Source organism: Sebastes umbrosus, chromosome 1, assembly GCF_015220745.1.
Source record: "Sebastes umbrosus isolate fSebUmb1 chromosome 1, fSebUmb1.pri, whole genome shotgun sequence".
NCBI classification, from domain to species: Eukaryota; Metazoa; Chordata; class Actinopteri; order Perciformes; family Sebastidae; genus Sebastes; species Sebastes umbrosus.
This window is the reverse complement of record NC_051269.1, coordinates 22105745-22126001: the sequence shown is the minus strand read 5'-3', so window position 1 is coordinate 22126001 and position 20257 is coordinate 22105745. Positions and strand designations below refer to the sequence as shown.

General features: G+C 39.6%; 1 protein-coding gene across 1 annotated transcript; it reads left to right on the top strand.

The window, feature by feature from the left end:
• Positions 1-473: 473 nt before the first annotated feature.
• dennd6aa (DENN/MADD domain containing 6Aa) lies at positions 474-19536 on the top strand. The gene is made up of 19 exons (XM_037751307.1): positions 474-925; positions 4176-4214; positions 4471-4513; positions 8300-8412; positions 8535-8615; positions 9458-9563; positions 9994-10073; positions 11074-11133; positions 11239-11294; positions 12056-12178; positions 13233-13328; positions 14190-14284; positions 14637-14702; positions 14913-14977; positions 15421-15510; positions 15826-15989; positions 16331-16433; positions 17348-17422; positions 18222-19536. Exons 1-19 carry the CDS (start codon positions 689-691, stop codon positions 18351-18353), a joined length of 1824 nt encoding a protein of 607 aa, XP_037607235.1. The 5' UTR covers positions 474-688; the 3' UTR covers positions 18354-19536.
• Positions 19537-20257: the final 721 nt, after the last annotated feature.

The window sequence follows — 20257 nt, the reverse complement described above, 5'->3', positions numbered from 1 at the left end:
ACTGACAATCAGAGGTCGGTAAGGACAGCAAATAAGTTAATAAATAGCATTAAAATAGATAAAAAGAGAAAACAAATAGATAATAAATAGACATTGTAAAATGATTATCATGGAAGGGAACTGTCAATAAAAAAATCTCACATGAAATGACTACTGTCTGAGTTTAATTGTTTGACTTGTCTCATTATTCACTATATATGTTTATACATTCTGTTATATATTATACAATATTCATATTATATAGTATTATACTACAATATACTGTATCATACCCAATATATACTACTGTTTTTTATACTATATGTCATATCCCGTATCATAATATACCATATTATACTCTATTATGTTAATATATTCCAATTTTTGCATCCTATTCGATATTATATTTACATTACACGTCTATATTCATATGCCATTCATATTCTATATTAATCTGGTGTACACTGTTAACATCAATGAGTTGACTTGAACACAACTCAGTGCCAGGGACGGCCTTTACGCGATGACGTCGCACGGTTCGTCACCACGTCGTACGTACGTCTCCTATGCTAAGTGCTATCTGTAGCTCTGCGTGCCTCCTGTTGTTGTCAGAGAGACTAACTAGAAATACCGGTCAACTTCGTCAGTTAAGAACCGTTACCAGTCACCGGAGCGCTCCGTCTGAGTGTCCGTGTCGGGGCCCGTTGCCATGGCGCTGCAAGGCCCGGAGGAGCTGGGCGAGCAGGTCGAAGAGCCGGAGGACCTGGACGACCAGGACGCTAGTAGCATCTCCCCGGCCGAGGAGATCACTCTGCCGGCCGGGCCCGGAGGAGGAGACGACCAGGACCCGGAGGAGGCTCTGCTGCTGCCCTGGGACCGCTTCTCCTCCTGGCTGCACTGCATCTGTGTGGTGGGCTTCGACCTGGAGCTGGGACAAGCGGTGGAGGTGAGGCAGCAGAATGACCCACCAGGGGAAAGTCATGTTAAACCTCCTCTAAGCTAAAACATGCCCAAGTTAGCAGTCATGAAAGGCTCAGACTACTTCCTGGACTGGAGCAACACAAGGCTCTCCCTGGAGCTGTTTGTTTAGTTATTCTTTGGTCTAACAATGCTGACATGTGTACACACACATGTAGTACTCTAGGATAAAGATCTCATTACCTGCTGATGTGGTTTATCGTATAGCCAAAGTGGATTGTGTGTGCTTTCTTCCCTGGAGTTAGTCTGTTCCAACACAGCCACAGCATCAGCTCAGATACTATCTCACTCTATGGAGGTGCTGAAACTTCAGTGTTTCACTTTCTCTAATGAACTTTTTTTTATTTTTTATTTTTTTATTGAAGTTAATTAATTTACAAATATTAAGGTATTGTAATCTAAACTCAATACTTCTAACATATAAGGCACAATTGGATAGGAAAGATAACTTAAAGGGACTATTTGTAACTTTCAGAAATGCTTGTTAACAGCGACACCTGTGGCCGTGAAGTCTACGAAAGTCAGCGTCGGGCTCGCGTTCATAGACATGAACGAGCATCGCTCAAAACAGTGAGGCGAAAGACATCAGCTAAAATCACAATATCACTCTATATTTCACCTGCTTGGCAGTAATGTTGGCTGACCAGACGAAGGTCTCTCCATGAATCACTGCTGATCCTAGTGTTGACTTTTCCTGCTTCAGCGTCGGTGCCGGGGCTCTGAAGCAGCGGGGCTCCGCGGCGAGTAACGTTATCGCCTCCCGACCGCACCCGGTCGGACACGATAACGTTTCTCGCTGCGGAGCCCCGTCACTTCACAAGACACGGAAAACCTCCGTTGGTCTGGAGGAGCTGCAGCAGTTATTTCTGCACAAACGTCCACTGTGCATTCACTAAATATTCTCAGAGCTAAACTAACTCTTCTGCAGTGTGGAGTGAGCGCGCGTTCACGTCTAGAGGTGGAGCGAGACAGCGAGAATGCGCGCGCTGTCTTAGTGAAGGCAAGCAGGCAGAGGAGGTGTTTGGGATGCAGTAGGAACACAATACACTGCTTGAGTTATTAAGGTTATATATAGTGATCTGGGTTCAGGCTCCTGCAAGTCTTTCTGTTTCACTTTCTCTAATGAACTTTTTTATTGAAGGTAATTCATTTACAAACATTAAGGCATTGTAATCTAAACTCAATACTTCTAACATACAAGGCACAATTGGATAGGAAAGATAACTTAAATTATAAAAAATAATATAATAACAACTGTTTGTTTGGTTCCCTGTTAAGTTATTCTTTGGTCTAACAATGTGGACATTTGTACACACAAATGTAGAGACCGTAGAACAAGTTACTCTAGGATAACAATCTCATTACCTGCTGATACGGTGAGCCAAGGTGAATTGTGTGTGCTTTCTTCCCTGGAGTTAGTCTGTTTCAACACAGCCACAGCATCAGCTCAGATACTATCTCACATGGAGGTGCTGAAACTCTTCCTCTGACAGACAAACACATTTAACTTTTTCAGGCCTTAAACTCGGGGAGTTGAGCAAGGAATCAAATGCATGAAAGGATTTGGATCCAACACAGCAAACACCCGTTGTCCCCACACTGGTGTTTGGGATGCAGTAGCAATACAATACACTGCATGAGTTATTAAGGTTATATACATACAGTGATCAGGGTTCAGGCTCCTGCAAGTCTTTCTGTTTCACTTTCTCTAATGAACTGAGCAACACAAAGCCTGAACAACTTGTTTTTATTTTTTTTCATTTGAACAGTTTGTCATTTTTATTTTCTTATAGTTATTTTGATCCGGTTATTTTGATATTATAATGAACCGGGCAGGGCTCCAAATACATCCGTATAACCCATTGGAGAACCCCCACCTGTCAGCCTTTCAGCCGTCTGCCATTCCCAGCAGCAAGGTGAATTTCGGGACACTTGGGCACAGTACACAAGCTGAGGATTGATCACCCTGCAGCTGGCCGCCTTTGTGGAGGGTGTATAGTGTTAAAAGGCCGAAACATCTGATGATACAAGGGTACACTACTGATGATGCGTCCTGTGCCCAATTGTCCTGAAATGTCACAACCCAGGCAACCCTCCCACAAACTCTGAGAGCCCCCACCTGTCAATTGTCAACCACTCCAAACAACAAGGTGAATTTCGTGGAAGTGCTCACCACCTATTGGCACAAGGGACAGATTTTAACACCACGTCCTGTGTTTTTTGATTCTTTGGAAATGCATCAGTCTGTGCAAAGAATGTGCAGGCAGATCAGTTTGTCTTTATTCTATAAAATGTCAACAAAGATCCCAGAGGCTATGACTTTTTCTTGGGTCAAAACCCCACAAAGATATTTAGTTTACACACTTATCAAAATTCTTGCTGATTAATTTTCTGTAGAATAATCGATTAATCAACTTATTATTACCATGACCGAAAATCTGATTAAAGAGTGAAGTAAACAAGACTACAAATCTGACCAGACATTTGAACTTTTAGTACTTCACAGCTTGGACACAATCAACAATCTGTAGATATTACTACTGATGCTGTAGATATTATATTATATGTAAAGGATAATGTACAGAGAGCCAGTCACTGTTGTGAAATAAACCCTGACAGGGCGATCAGGTCTTGCAACACCCTGAAGGGATTTATTTCACAACAATGACCCGCTTGCTGTACACATTATCCCGCTTATTACACGGCTAATAAAATACGTTATTATAAAATTAATAAATGTGGTATATTGTTATATGGTGACTGCCGGCTGTGGCTCAGAGGTAGAGCGGGTCGTCCACTAATCAGAAGATCGGTGATTCGATCCCCGGCTCCTCCAGTCCCCATGTTGGAGTTTGAATAAGTATTTAAATTAGATCCTGATGGGCAGGTTGGCACATTGCATGGCAGCCTCTGCCATCAGTGTATGAATGAATGTGTGTGTGAAAGGTGAATGCTGACATGTAGTGTAAAGCACAATGAGTGGTCAGAAGACTAGATAAGCTAAAGATAAATCAAGTGCAGCAATATGGCAGATAGCAGTTACAGAAAGTAATGGACCCAGAGACATAACGGAGGCAAATAAAGGTTGGTAAAGACGTCCAAGTTTAAAAAACGTGCTGAAAACGTGCTGATGTTTTGTCTCGCAGAAGCTGAACAGTTTTTAGATGCGGGTTGATGAGCTCCTGCTGTGTGGTAACTCTGTTCATGTTGTCTTTCAGGTTATTTATCCTCATCATTCCAAACTGTCGGAGAAAGAGGTGAGTCCGACTGACCAGGTGTGATTTTGAATGAGATATGTAACATTCTTTTTGTAAATAAAGTTAATCACATGCTGATAAATGATGTACGCTAAATCCTAGAAGATCCTAGACGTTTGGTAGATTATTTGTAATATTTTTCACGTTTGTTCATCGTAATGATAATCATTGATCTCCTATGTGTTGTGTGTCCTTGAATCAACCTGAGATGACATGATAAAGAGGACTAAAACAAACAAAATCTTTTCTCTTTCAGAAAACGAGCATCTGCTACCTTTCCTTTCCTGACTCCAACTCAGGTGAGTTCCTGTTTTAGCCTTTTGTCTCTGAACGCAGCGGAACAGTCAGACCACTATGGAGACTTTGACTTAACTTTATGGTGATGTGTCAGATTAAGGTCCGGTTCATGCTGGAAAAGAACTGTACGTGCCCTATGACAGCTGTTGAGAACAGCCATGCTCGAAGGTGGAATGAAAAGCTGGCCGTCGTAGAGACGGGAGAGAAGCAATAATTGTTTAAACATGGGGATAATGGTGGAAAATTTCCGACATTCTCTCCGTGAAGACATCCATAGTGTTGCACGAAAAGTGACAGAAACAGTTATTGTGTAGTCAAAAAAGAGAGCTTGAGAGAAAAGTTCAAACCCTGCTTACTCTCTCACCTCCTCAGCTCTGGCCAAGTAGGGGTAGTAGTAGTGCGTGAAGTGGGTGCAGATTTTGGATTGCTGGTTTTGACATCAAGGTAATGATGGTAATAACATAATAATAAACTAAACATCATATAAAAACTAGGGCTGTCAATCAATTCAAATATTTAATAGCAATTAGTCACATGATTGTCCATAGTTAATCGCGATTAATCACAAATTAATTGCGTATTGTTTATCTGTTCAAAATGTACCTTTTAAAGGGAGATTTGTCAAGTATTTAATACTCTCGTCATCAACATGGGAGTGGGCAAATATGCTGCTTTATGCAAATGTATGTATATACAACACAAAACAATGACAAATATTGTCCGGAAACCCTCACAGATACTGCATTTAGCATAAAAAATATGCTCTCATATCATAACATGGCAAACTCAAGCCCAACAGGCAACAACAGCTGTCAGTGTGCTGACTTGACTATGACTTGCCCCAAAACTGCATGTGATCATCAAAAAGTGGGCATGTCTGTAAAGGGGAGACTCGTGGGTACCCATAGAACACATTTTCATTCATATATCTTGAGGTCAGAGGTCAAGGGACCCCTTTGAAAATGGCCATGACAGTTTTTCCAAAATTTAGCGTAAATTTAGAGCGTTATTTAGCCTCCTTCGCGACACGCTAGTATGACATGATGGGTACCAATGGATTGGGTTTTGTAGTTTCAAATGTTACCAGTATCTTCACTATAGCTTTAAAAGAAGTTAGTGCTGTTAAAACGATTTAGTGTTAACACATTATCATGTTAACTTTGACAGCCCTAATAAAAACCAAACATAAAAACAGGGAAAAGTGAGAAAATAAAACACACTTGATGAAATAAATTAAAACAAGACAAAATAGATCGCATAGCATAAGATGGAAAATAAAACTCACTGAGTAATAATAATAATAATATTAAATGTAGTACCGATATTTGTAGCATGCACATATACATGAATAAACAGTGCAGCAGCATCAAAAGGTCTCTATTCTCTTCTACTCTGTTCTTATCTTTTCTACATTAGAGGTGGCGATTTGAATTTTTAAGACCAAAACTCAGGAAGTATTTCGCCGCGAGTGCACTCTCTACCAATCAGCATCTAGATCTCTGGTCTCTCTATAAATAAACACAGCAGAACCTTCTTTTCCCCACGGACACAGACTCACCACCCGTCTTGATTACCGATGCTGGTGACCTTTAACCCTTGGTGGCACCTGTCCAGTCCAATAGAGTGAACTACACAACATACTATTGACCAAGATTATGTTGTAGGGCTGGGTTTTTAGTCATTTTTAATATAACAAATGTGATTCTGAATGAGATTGTCTTGTTTCTGGAACATGATCTGAAAGCTCTGGTTTCAGTAGTCACCTCTAATTTTTGTTTAATTATTTGGCCCTGCAGCTACAGTCAGGGACCATTTGAAAATTGTCCTTGTCATTAGTGTAACACTAGACTGGAGATAAAGTGGGTTAGGGATTGGTTTACACGCACACACGTGTGTGCACAAACACCTCTGTGTGAGTCAAGTGTGTGTGTGTGTGTGTGTGTGTGTCTGCAGGTGTGTGCTTTTGTTGTGAGTCAGCAGGCGGTAGAGCTGACAAACCTCCTGCTCTCAGAATGACGACAGGATTAGGACAAAATGCTTACAGGGTTTCTAAATATACACTGTAGGTGTGTGTGTGTCAGAAAGAGAGAGAGAGACATTACACTGCAGCTCTCTCTCTCTGTGTCTCCCATAATTCAGTCTCACGTCTTGATCAGAGCTGGCATCATTTGTCTTCAGTCAATGACTCTTGTTACTGTGGGGACAGGATCAAGAAAGTGTATCCGTGTATTCAGAAAGGAGTAGTGGCACATGGTTTGTTGTGTTGTGTTGTACTCCAGCTCACAGGATTTCAAGTGAAACGGGGACTGAGGTTAAAGTGCTGACTCTCAGCTTTAATCTCAGGGTGTTTATATCCACATCAGACGGAGAGTGGAGGAACTGTAGCACCTAAAGCATACCCTACTTTATACTTTTCCTTCTGTGATGATGAAGTCAATTCTTCTTCACATCACATACAGAAGGGGCCGGCAGGGTCACAGGTTCAGATGCAGTGACTCACACACTCGGATTAAAGTGAATAGAAACACACAAATAAAATGAAGAGAAGCTGGAGGCTGTGAAGTCAATTCGGACTGAGAATCAAAGCTGTTGCTGCTGATGGCTTGTTTCACGCTGGGTGGTCTCGAACGCAACCCGACTGCATGATGTCATGGAGCTAGAGGAAGAGTGTGTTTGGTGTGTGTGTGTGTGTCCTATGAAGTGGAATGCTTTAAAGTCTGACAAAGTGTGAGCTGAAGTGTGTGTGTGTCTTGTATTTGGAATATTTGAACTCTAATTTTCCCTCTCACACTCTTCTGGAGTGTCTGTTGAAGGATGTGTGGAGGTCATGTAGGGGTTAAAGGCCAGTCAGTGACTTATCGGGCAGTTCCTATTTCCTATTTTTTTCTGCTTCCTCTTCCTGTTTGTTCAAAAATCAGGAGGAAACCAGGAAGACACTGACAAGGGCCGACTGGTGCCTATTTAAAATCACTGAAAAATAAAACAAAATACATCTAAATCAAAGCAAAATAGCAACAGTTTTCTAAAACTTACAGTTTTTGAAATTCATTTGTTGAAATCACATTTTCTACAGTTACATTTTCAGCCCGAGTAGCTTGGATTGAGTCAGTAGCAGAGCTTTAGTTTTGCTTACAGACATGTTGAGTAGCAGTAATAACCACTTAATTTATTGACGGTTGTCATTGATGTAGTTTACAAAGTTGCAGCTGTTGAATGCTGCAAATAAATTGTAAAATCATACATAGGTATAAATTTGCATATAAAACATTTGTAAAACATTATAAAAGGTTAGATTATGAAATCCTGTTCTTAATTTACTATTGTTAGGGTCAGTGAAATAGTTTGCTTCATATTTAACCCACAGACTTCAGAGAGTTCAAGGTCATTTTAGTTTAAAGTTACAATCTCTAGGATCTCTGTTTCGTTCTCTTTGGTGCCACCTATGGTGATAAGCTGTAATTGCAGGTGTGTTTCTGGATCTCACATCCTACTGCATTTTGGACAAGCTGTAATTTGTGTAAACTCAGTTGACTGAGACATGTAGAGAGTTACAGTAGTCCAAACAAAATGAAATAAAAGCATGTATGACAGTCTCTAGATTTCTACGGGATCAAATTGAACTGATCTTGGAGGAATATATGTAGACTCAAATGAATGATAACATAAATGTATTAAAATACATGCAAAGCACATAGATTATGTAACTGACAAAAAGTTCCTGATCCCACTCTAAACCAGGCAGTTTGTTCCCATGGTAACCACACCACATCACTCTGCTGTGTTCCCAGGTTGCCTTGGCGACACCCAGTTCTGCTTCCGCTTTCGTCAGGGTTCAAACAGGAAGTCGTCGCTCGGCTGTTTCCTGGAAACCACCGACCGGGACGCACCGCCCTGTCTAAAGGTTGGGACATGCACGTACACACGTACACGTACACGTGCACACACACACACACACACACACACACACACACACACACACAGTGATATAAAACTTGCTTCTGATTGTGTTTGTGTGTGTTGCAGAGGGAACAGGGCCATTACTATGGTTACGTGTACTTCCGTCAGGTGCGAGACAAATCCCTGAAGAGAGGATACTTCCAGAAGGTCAGTGTCTGACTGCTGTTCAGCTTCAACGCGCCAAAAACTCACCAACATACAATAAGAACCACCGATGTAGAATAAGACATTAGTCGCCAATATGTAAAATATTATATTACTATTATTCTATGTAAAGATCTTTGTCAAGTCGACAGCATTAATTGATAACAATTTTCAGAATCGCTTCATCATTAAAGTCATTTATCAGGTAAAAATGTCAAACAAATGGGAGGTTTTGCTGCTTTTCTTTGTTTTATATCACTGTAAACTGAATATATTTGGGTTTTGAACTGTTGGTTGGACAAAACAAGACATATGGAGACGTCAATTTGGACGTTTTATATACTAAATGGTTAATTGAATGAAATAATAATTGAGAGATTAATCAATATTGAAATATAATAATCAGTTACAGCCCCAGCAGCAGTATATTCCTAACAAAATCATATTTGTGGTATTTCCAAAAGCCCTTCAAACTCATAGTTATGTAAGATAATGTACAACGAGCAAGTCATTGTTGTGAAATAAACCCTGTTAGGGAGATGGAGGACTGTGATGCGAAGCGTGGTTTATGACCTGCTAGCTGTACATTATCTCGCTTATTACACGGCTACTTACTTAAGAAATCAATAATTTGACACAAAAATGGTCCGCCAGAGTCTGACATCAGAACTGTGTCCGTAGCAACGGTCTGCTATAAAGAAAAAACAGACAGTAGAATGCTGTGATTGACCAATCAGAATTGAGTATTCAACAAAACCTTGTAATAAACCCTGATATCATAATAAATACGTATATATTTATTGATATGAATCCTCTCTCTCTCTGTGTCTCTGTCTCTCCACCAGTCTCTGGTCCTGATCAGTAAGCTGCCCTATGTGACCTTCTTCCACTCCCTGTTGAAGATCATGGCTCCAGAATACTTCGAGAAACAGGAACCCTGTCTGGAAGCTGGTCAGTTTCATTACCTGTCTGTCTCTCTGTCTCTCTCTCTACCTACCTACCTGTCTGTCTGTCTGTCTGTCTGAGTGAATGTTTTTCTACATCATCTTGCCCATCTCTTCTTTTCTCTCTCCTTTTAAACTACTTTGTAACTACAGTTTTCAGAAGTGATATATAAACTTCTCATTCAACACGTCTCTAAAAGGGTTTCAACTAGAACTGAATCTGCATCGTCCTAGTTAAGTAAACATTAGAGCTTCATGAAGCAGGGCAGCTGTATTAGACTGCAGTACTTTGAGTGTATCTAATAAACTGAGTGTAGATAACCTTCATTTACTTACCTACTCTCAGTTGAGCTCTGCATGGCCACAGGGGGAACAGTTGTATCTGTTTAAAGTGAATTCTGACTCAGATAGCTGTTGTTTGTGTATTTGATTGACAGCTTGTAATGACATAGACCGCTGGCCGACGCCCCATCCTGGACGAATCCTCACGCTTCCCATCATGGGCGTGGTCATCAAGGTACACACACACACACACACACACACACGAACACACTCAATGGGTGGAGACCAGTAGGCTTTTCAGTGTGACTTGTCACAGCAGGTAAAGCATACGTGGTGCAGCAGGGCCCTGCAACTTCAATGGGAAGCAGCCATTATTCATGATGTTAGTTACACCTGTGTTTGACAAGTCAACATGTCCATATATATATATATATATATATATATATATATATATATATATATATATATATATATATATATATATATATATATAAATATAAATATAAATATATCCATATATAAATATAAATATATATATATATATATTTTGTAACAACTAGTTACAAAATCATGTAACTAGTTGTTATTATAATTAATTATATTTATATATATATATATATATATATATATATGGATATATATATATATATATATATATATATATATATATATATATATATATATATATATATATATATATATATATATATATATATATATGGATATATATATATATATATATATCCATATAATATATATATATATATATATATATATATATATATATATGGATATATATATATATATATATCCATATAATATATATATATCCATATATATATATATATATATATATCCATATATATATCCATAATATATATATATATATATATATATATATATATATATATATATATATATATATATAATTAATTAATTATAATAACAACTAGTTACATGATTTTTCTTTATACATATCTACCTATCTATCATTCGATCGATCTATCGATCAAGATATATACATATATATATCTGTAAGAGCACAGTTGGGGGGGAGTTGGCCGACTGCTTCACATTAATTGTTGTGTACATAACAATGTTTTAGAGTGCAAAACAAGTAATATATATGTTTGATTAAATCCATCAGAAACAGTGTAGAGTTGATATTCTGATTAATAATCTGTGTAAAATTGATGATGATTGATTGACTGTGTTGGATCCTTGTGCTACTGAAGGTTCGCATCCCGACCTGTTACGACAAACCAGGAACCTCACAGCTGGTCCAGTCCGCCCAGGTGATCACACACAAACACACACACACAATATTTTTGCATGAAGTGTGTGAACATACACTGAACATGTGATTATTTCAGCTGAAAGAGAGCGTGTCTGTGTTTCAGAGTGACAGTCAGGTGTCCATCGTGCTCCCAACCATCCATGAAGTCGACCTCTTCAGGTGAGACCTGCAGGTCACTGTGTTTTTCTACTCCACAATACACACGCTTGTGTCACACTCTGTCACCGCCTGCTGTTTACGGTGGAACTGCAGCAGTTTTTTACCTGCTGACACCTGGTGAACTAAACCACCTTCGCCCCCAAAATATGACCTGTCAAAAACAGTTTTTATGTGACAAAATAGAGATTGATCTTTCCTAGAACGTCTTCATTGCAATATTCAGTTTGGGTTTCTGAAACGTGATTGCTCACTTACACAGTTAGTGCCCTTATTCACAGAACTCCCCCACAGGGTCAGTGCAACAAGCATGAATAGTCACGGTGATTGTGAAAAGGTCAGTTTTGCTGTTTTTGTTGCGGCATCGTCACCCTGTTGTGTTAATTTGAATATTCTGTGTTCAGGTCAAAAAAAGAACAATAACCACCTCCTGCTCACATTCAGGTTCCTTTGTTTATTTTGCCCCTTTATCACAGGCAGAAAAAGAATAAAACTAGATGCAACAAGGAGCATTTGGAAACAAAAAGCACCACATGCTCTGTTTAATAATACTAATCGTTGCAGCTCTACTTTCAGGCAATTGTGTGTTTCAGGTAATTTCAATACTTTGTGAAAATCAACCCGAGAGGACGAGTCTTGCTCAAGAAAGAGGACTATATCTGTACTAATAACCACTGTAATGTCGCCGTAACACTTTCTGGTAGGGCAGGAAACTATATACCCTCTAAACCTTTACTACACACTCCTTATCTCTCCCTCTGCAGGTGTTTCTACCCGGTCTTCTTCCACATCCAGATGCTGTGGGAGTTGGTGTTGCTGGGGGAGGCACTCGTCGTCATGGCGCCGTCGCCAGCGGAGTCATCGGATACAGTACTGGCATTGGTCAGGTGAGTTAGAGAGGGTTAGGGGCAGGTCATCGTGCCAGCAACTGATCAAATTCAATTTGTATGGAAATGACGTAAAATGTAGCATTTCACATTTAAAATTCAGTTTTAAAGGTCTTGAAAGTCTTTTGGTTTCTTGGTGAACCGTTTGGTAGGAAATGACCTAGATACAGACTGGTTACATGTCATATGTTTTATTTGATTATTTTCTTTCAATGATGACATTAGTTGTATTTAATTAAGCTGCAGCCTCACAGGAGGCTCATGAACTCTGAAGTCAGGCTTCTAATTAGGCCTGTCAATCGATTCAAATATGTAATCGCCATTAATCGCACATTTTTTATCTGTTCAAAATGTACCTTAAAGGGAGATTTGTCAAGTATTTAATACACTCATTAACATGGGAGTGGGTAAATATGCACGCTTTATGCAAATATATGTATATATTTATTATTGGAAATCACTTAACAACACAAAACAATGACAAATATTGTCCAGAAACCCTCACAGGTACTGCATTTAGCATAAATAATATGCTCAAATCATAACCGGGCAAACTGAAGCCCAACAGGCAACAACAGCTGTCAGTGTGTCAGTGTGCTGACTTGACTATGACTTGCCCCAAACTGCATGTGATTATCATAAAGTGGGCATGTCTGTAAAGGGGAGACTCGTGGGTACCCATAGAACCCATTTTCATTCACATATCTTGAGGTCAGAGGTCAAGGGACCCCTTTGAAAATGGCCACGACAGTTTTTCCTCACCAAAATTTAGCATAAGTTTGGAGCGTTATTTATCTCCTTCACGACAGGCTAGTATGACATGGTTGGTACCAATGGATTCTTTAGGTTTTTTAGTTACATATGATACCAGTATCATATCATCTTCACTTCAGCTTTAAAACTGAGCCTGCTACAACCTGAAAATCACAAGGGCATTAATGCGTTAAAGAAATTAGTGGTGTTAAAACGAATTTGCATTAACACGTTATTATCATGTTAACTTTGACTTCTAACATTAAGATTTCTCTCTCTCTCTCTCTCTCTCTCTCTGCAGCTGCATCTCTCCTCTGCGTTACTGCAGTGACTTCCGGCCGTATTTCACCATCCACGACAGCGAGTTCAAGGAGTACACCACAAGGACGCAGGCTCCGTGAGTAAAGGCGAACAAGCACAACATGTTACCATGTCGCCCTAGAGCAAGTCACTGACGACATTTACATGTACAAAATATTCCGTTTTCTGACCTTATTCCGAAAAAGACAATATTCCCACTAAGCTGTTGACATGGCTAATGAAAATGAATATTCCACTAATATTCCTGTTAACATGCAGCCATGCATACAAGAGGCTGTGTGTCACAAACTGCAGTAAAAAACCCAACTGAGACACATATTCTGAATGAGCTGTATACACGTCCAAAGAATGCTCCTAAAACCTGAATAATATCAACATATCCCACATGTCTTGATCAGGAAATGCTCTATTTGGAATAAGGCCTAATTCAGAATATCCAAAGGGAATATGCTGTTCACATGATCCGTATCAAATTTGGAATATTGCTACATTTGGAATAATGGAATATTAATGTGCAAGTAAACGTAGTCGCTGACTTCCCATCTGCATCTGTACTGTTGTGTTCTGGTGGCTGCTGAGTTTACCTTCCATTTATTATGAAGCAGATTATTTTCAGCTCAGTGACTCAGCGTTTGTACCGATGATTCAGCCAGGAGAGTTTTGTGTTCACCGCAGTGTTGAAATGTTTCAACAGTCAGAAATTAAACTTCCAGAAAGGTAAACACCTTGTAAAGATCTGCCCTCTCTCTGTAGTCATAATTGCTCTCTGCCCCCTGAAAGGTTTAAGGTGAATTCAGCGTGTTGCTCATGTAATCTCAAAACAGGAGGTTAGCTGTTTTGAATCTGGCTCCTTTGTTCCTGTAACTGTGCATAGAGATTTGTTAGTGTTTGCCAAAGCTGATACCTATAGAGTCATCTGATCTCTGTCTCTCTACAGGCCGTCAGTCATTCTGGGAGTGACCAATCCCTTCTTTGCTAAAACCCTGCAGCACTGGCCGCACATCATCCGCATCGGAGACATGAAGCAAGCAGGTAGATGATACTACTCAAATGTGATGTTTGTCTTTAATTAATAAAAGACATGACCTTGCAATGCGATGCAGTCCACTACAACAGGAACGTCGGCCTCAGAAATGACCTCAGAGATGTAGTGAGATGTCTGAAGAACCTTTTTTTGTTAAAAACATCTACTTTACTTCAGTGCAGGACTTTCACTTGTAGTGGAGTATTTTCACAGTGTGGTATTGATATGATGTGATATAAATGGCAGCATGTGCTGCCTACCCCTGTGTTGAATTAATGTACAGCCGTAAGTCAGACGTTGAGTATTACACAGGAAAACCCTGTCTGATCTTTCCTCTTTCCATCTGTCTGCTCCTCCCAGGAGAGATGGCCAAGCAGATGAAAGTCAAGAAACTGAAAAACCTCAAAACTCTGGACTCTAAACCTGGTAAATGCGTCATACTCTCCATGTTTAGTTTTCAATATTGTTATTTTTTTTATGTGAAGCACATCACAGAACTGACCAGCAATTCACTCACAAACACACATTCACAGTTATGAGGCAGCAGATCCACCACTAGGGGGAGCTGTCTAGTCACCGTCAGACCAGCTGATCACTGTCAGTTTCTTGATCTGTGTGTGTGTGTGTGTGTTACAGGTGTGTACACTGCATATAAGCCGTATGTCAACAAAGATGAAGACATCATCAAACAGCTTCAGAAGGTGAGACGGGGTCTTCTCCTCAATGTGCTGCACACGTCTGTGCTTGTTTTATTGATTGACTGATTGGAGCCACGCTCTCCAGTCCTCCAGCCCACATTGCTTTAAAGGACAACATTTACAGTATAGTGGTTTGAACAAATAATAGTCGTCCTTTATCCAGGCTATAGACCTCAGACTGGATGTCCGTCTTTGGACCTTGTCAGTGATTTGTTCTTCAGATACTTACTATTAAAAAAAAATATATCTCGCTACTGCAACAATACTTGGTTTTGAAAATAGCTATATTACCAAACTTCTACTGAGAAATGAACTAAACTAGTAACATCACTACTTTCCAACATTGCTTGATGACTGCTACAATATGTAGAAATGTTCACCCACTATTGTGGGGGCAGCTTAATGTTTACTACTTTGATTATGATTTTTTTGTGTGTGTTTTTCAGGGTGTTCAACAGAAGAGACCCTCAGCAGCCCAGAATGCAATTCTTCGACGCTACTTCTTAGAACTGACACAGAGCTTCATCATTCCACTGGTAACAACCCAGGATCTTTATTTTATCTTTACGTGTCTCAAGATGGTTTTGTTACGTGACATCGTGCTGCTTAGTTTTTGTCAAAAATAGGTTTTTAGAATAGATTATTTATGTATTATATATAGATTATATTTTACATATTTTTTTTGTAAATATTTCTATTTTCTCTTTCTCTTTCTTTTCTCTTACTATGTTTAAGGTTATGCACCAAAATACTAAGGGAAATTCCTTGCACTGTGTGTGAAAACCTACTTGACAATAAACCTGATTCTGAAATGATTTAACTGCGTGTGCGTGTGCGTGTGCGTGTTACAGGAGCGGTACGTGGCCAGTCTGATGCCTCTCCAGAAGTCCATCAGTCCGTGGAAGAGTCCTCCTCAACTACGACCGTTCATCCAGCAGGACTTCATGAAGACGCTGGAGAAAGCTGGACCTCAGCTCACATCCAGACTGAAGGGAGACTGGATCGGACTTTACAGGTACACACAAACACACACACACACACACACACACACACACACACAAAACCCAGCTTGTATTTTCTGTTCTGTAACCTTGTGTCTCCTGATGTATTATAACACTATTTTACACAATATATACTGTAGATATCATGACTTTTGAAATGGTGGTCGGGGAACTGCTGAAAGACTTTTATTTGAAACGGACTCATACTAGAGTTATTTATATTTACAAGTACAGGCTTTTAATATGAAGCAGGGAGTGTTGGCAATGGAGTAATTGATAGCAGAGTAACACAGTAATGCACATCATCCTGAGCATCATGTGGACTCATCATGTGTGGTTTTCTCTGCGTCTGAAGGCATTTCCTCAAGTCTCCCAACTTTGACGGCTGGTTCCGCAACAGGAGGAGAGAGATGACCCAGAAGCTGGAGGCTCTGCACCTTGAGGCGCTGTGTGAGGAGGTGAGGAGGGAGGGAGGTAGGGAGGGAGGGAAGGAGGGTGAAGATCAGGTACAGTCAGAGTGATTCTGTAAACCTTTTTTCAGACTTTTCAAGTTGTTGAAGCCCACCTGACTAAATCAGCCGTACACAATTGTACTGTAACCCTTGGATTCCACCGGGCGCAGCTGCGCCACGTTCCGGCTGTGACGCACGCGGCTGCTGGAGCTGATCCTGGCCACTCTAGACAATGCTTGTGACTCCACCAGATGTGCCGCAGCTTATCCCAGAAGCAGCTCTCCGCTCCGCTCCGCTAAAAATGCGCGCCTAGTCTATTTTTGACGGCGCCACAGCGCATGGCACAGAGCAGATCGAGCCGGGCAGCAATAGAACTAATAGGCACTGTATGTGAAATATAGATACGAAATAATTATGAGAATGAATGTATTTTTCTAAAACACAGCCACAAAGCTTTGATCCATGTCGCTCATAATTGGACTTTTAACGGTATTATATTACTGTACAGCACAACAAAGTAGGAAATAACAACAATAAACACAATTAAAACAGAAACCATTTAACTACGTAGACTACTTACTTAGTTATGGTAGAAGCACAGATATCCAGGCAAAATGACCAAATCAACAAAATTGGGCAGGCAAAACACTATGCTTCTGAAACGCTTCCGGTGTGGTATGAAACTAATGGGGAGGACAGAACAAAACCAGGTCACAGCCGGAACGCGGCGCAACGCCACCAGGTGGAAACCAGGGGTAAGACAATGTTAATGAATGAAGGGTGTCTTTATTCAGAGTTTATCATTTATTTAGGCTTAGCAATATCTCATCCTTTGTCTGTCTCTCTGTATCTGTCTGTCTGTCTTTATGTGTCTTTCTGTCTTTCTGTCTCTCTGCCTCTCTGTGTCTGTCTGTCTGTAGGATCTGCAGCAGAGAGTCCAGCAGCACTCGGAGGTGGAGACTGTTGATCTGGTTCTGAAGCTGAAAGATAAACTGGTCAGTAGAAACTCATCCAAGGCTCATAAACATCAGTACTACAAATATCACTGCTTATACTGCTACTATGGATGGATGGACATCACCACTGCTAATAATAATAATACTGATATTACCTCTGCTAATACTACGTTTATCTATAGCAGCTATTAGTTCTACTGCAGTGGTTAAATCCCTCTAGTAAAAATAATACATAATATATTATATTATATAATATATATTATACATCACTCACATTACAATAACATTATTTCCAGAAACATTTTTTGTCTTATATTCAGGCTAATACGGTACTAGTACTGCCTCCATTGCTATTACTACCTGTACTGCTACTGCTAAGTTGCCATTACTATTCCCAGTATTACTATTACTGCTCATACTGCTATCCCTACTGTTAGTACCACAACTACTAATATACTAATACTTCTATTACGTTTACTGGTAGCACAGCCACTACTAATGCTAAAACAAGGACTACTATTACTTCTGCTGCTACTCATATGATTCGGATTACTACTAAAACTGTTATAACTATTGCTAGTAGTAAACCTGAGTACTGGTACCAGTACAGTACAGCTGATACAACTTATACTCCAGCTGTTAAAGGCTAATTCAGATTCATCACAATTTATGTTGTTATAAATGATAGAAAGAAGTACAAAAAAAAGACACAAGTTATAACAATAAAACAGAATTATCCTTTAAATCTACTCGGTATCCTTTCATATGAATGTGTCACTGTGGATTTAAAATAACAACTGATGATTTGTACTAATAAAAATGTATTGATGTGCTGCAGGGTCAGGCAGAGAGGGAGCAGCTCCCGGTGCGTCCGGGGACTGTGTCCAAGCTGCGGGACCACATTGAGGCCGTCATCCTGGCCTTACCAGAGGACCTGCAGGGCATCCTCCACAAGCCTTCCACACCCTGACCTCTAACCCCTCGGTCTGCAACTCTAACCCCAGTCTGAGCTTGTTTTAAAGTTCGGGGGGGTAGTGGTTCTCCTCCCAGTTGGCTTCCACGTGGAGAGACCCCCCGTTTACTCAGACTGGGCCCCAGTGTGAGGACCTCTTCTGGTCTAACATGGAAAGCACACAGCGTATTTTCGTTTCCCAAAATATACATCCAACTGCAGTTGTATTTACTTTCTTTTTCTCCCCGAACTGACTCAGTGGGATTCACACTAAACGTGCCGCTCACGTCTCAGTGATCGCGTGGGGGTCAAAGGACCAGCCGGACCAGGACGCAGCTGAGCGACACTGAAGAGTTTTCAGGAGGTGAATCAGCATTTCAAAATTCTGAGGAGGTTTTTCGTCAGAGACGGAGCGCTTGATTCATGACAGCTTTGCTCTTGCGACATCCAGCTCAGTACCAGAGTGTCTGGCCTGTGTGCAGACTGATTTGTCATCACCGTGAAGGTAAGAGCAGGAAGATGAACCCAGTTGACCTTTGACCCTCAGTATTTTTACCTCTTGATGTTTTTATTTTTACTTTTTTAACTTTTGACGATGGACTGCTGCAGTCCGGCGGAACTGACTTTGGAGTTTTTCATCCATTTAAAAAACAAAAAATGTTTTAAAAGAAGTGCACTTCATTACTAACTGGACCGGTGTGCCCTTCACACGCACACACACACACACACACACACACACGCTTTTATGCAAACAAACTGAGCCGTTCAGAGCCAAACAGTGCTTTAGAATTAGGTTTTACTACAATATTGTCCATTACAGAAGCACTCAGCATTAAGCACCAGCGACCCTGTTATAACTGTCAATGCAGTAAAACGACTCTTGTCTCGTGTGCTCAGGAGCCAATCACAACCCTGTATCCATGTCACATGATCTTTGTGTAGCCTATCATAACACTCTGAGGGAAATATTCAAAATTGTCCTGTAATGTTCAGAAAATCATTAGATTTGTAATTTTCTGAAGACTGAATCCAAAACGTGATAAACCTGTTTTTATTTCAGCTGATTCTGAGCTCCTCTGAGGGTCAAACAAAGTGTTTGACCCGTCGGACTGTGAAGAGCCATGTTCGCCAAGGAAGAAAAAAGAAACGGATGAAAAGTTAGAAATGTTAAAAATACTCTCCGTAAATCACAATTATGAGATATTAAGTCAAAATTAGCTTAAACTGTTGCCTTTTTAAGTTACAATTATGAGACAGTAAGTCAGATTTACTTTAAAAAATTAGTTCATAAGTTTAATATTTTTAATTATGAGGTATTAAATCCACATTTTGGCTTCTTAATTAAAAACTTCAAGGTAATAAATAACTATTAAGAGATAAAGAGTCAAAATTCTGACTTTGTGTTAAAATTATGTCATAATTGGACTAAATCAAAATTATGACACATTAAGACACAATTTTGACTTAACAATCTGATAGGTTTGACTTTGTATTTAATCATTTTGACTTGGAATATTTTCATTTTTGTCATTTCTAATATATTTCATCTGTTGTTGTTTTTCCTTTCCTGGCAGAGATGTGCTTTTATATAAATGTCTTTGATTAACACAACCCTGCTTTCCTTTCTTAATGGAAAGTTTTCACTAGGCAGCAGTGACACAAGAAATACATTTAGGAAACACACCTTTTAAATGACTAAATCTGGCCAGTCCACAGTGCAAAAATCATCTAATTGAATTCATTAGAATCTTAAGTCATTTAGTATATTTTTTAAATTTACTTTTAAATAGTAAGTTTGTAAGAACAAATGAAGAATAAAATGAATGAATAAAAGTCAAATGAAGAACAGAATTATCACATAAACCACAGTATGGGAAAAATAATGATAAGTAATAATAATACATACATAAACAATCAACAAA

Coding starts and splice junctions, on each gene's coding strand:
- dennd6aa (XM_037751307.1), top strand. CDS start 689: ATGGCGCTGCAAGGCCCGGAGGAGCTGGGCGAGCAGGTCGAAGAGCCG. Junction 11,295..12,055: donor CATGAAGTCGACCTCTTCAG/GTGAGACCTGCA, acceptor CTCCCTCTGCAG/GTGTTTCTACCCGGTCTTCT. Junction 17,423..18,221: donor TGAAGCTGAAAGATAAACTG/GTCAGTAGAAAC, acceptor GATGTGCTGCAG/GGTCAGGCAGAGAGGGAGCA.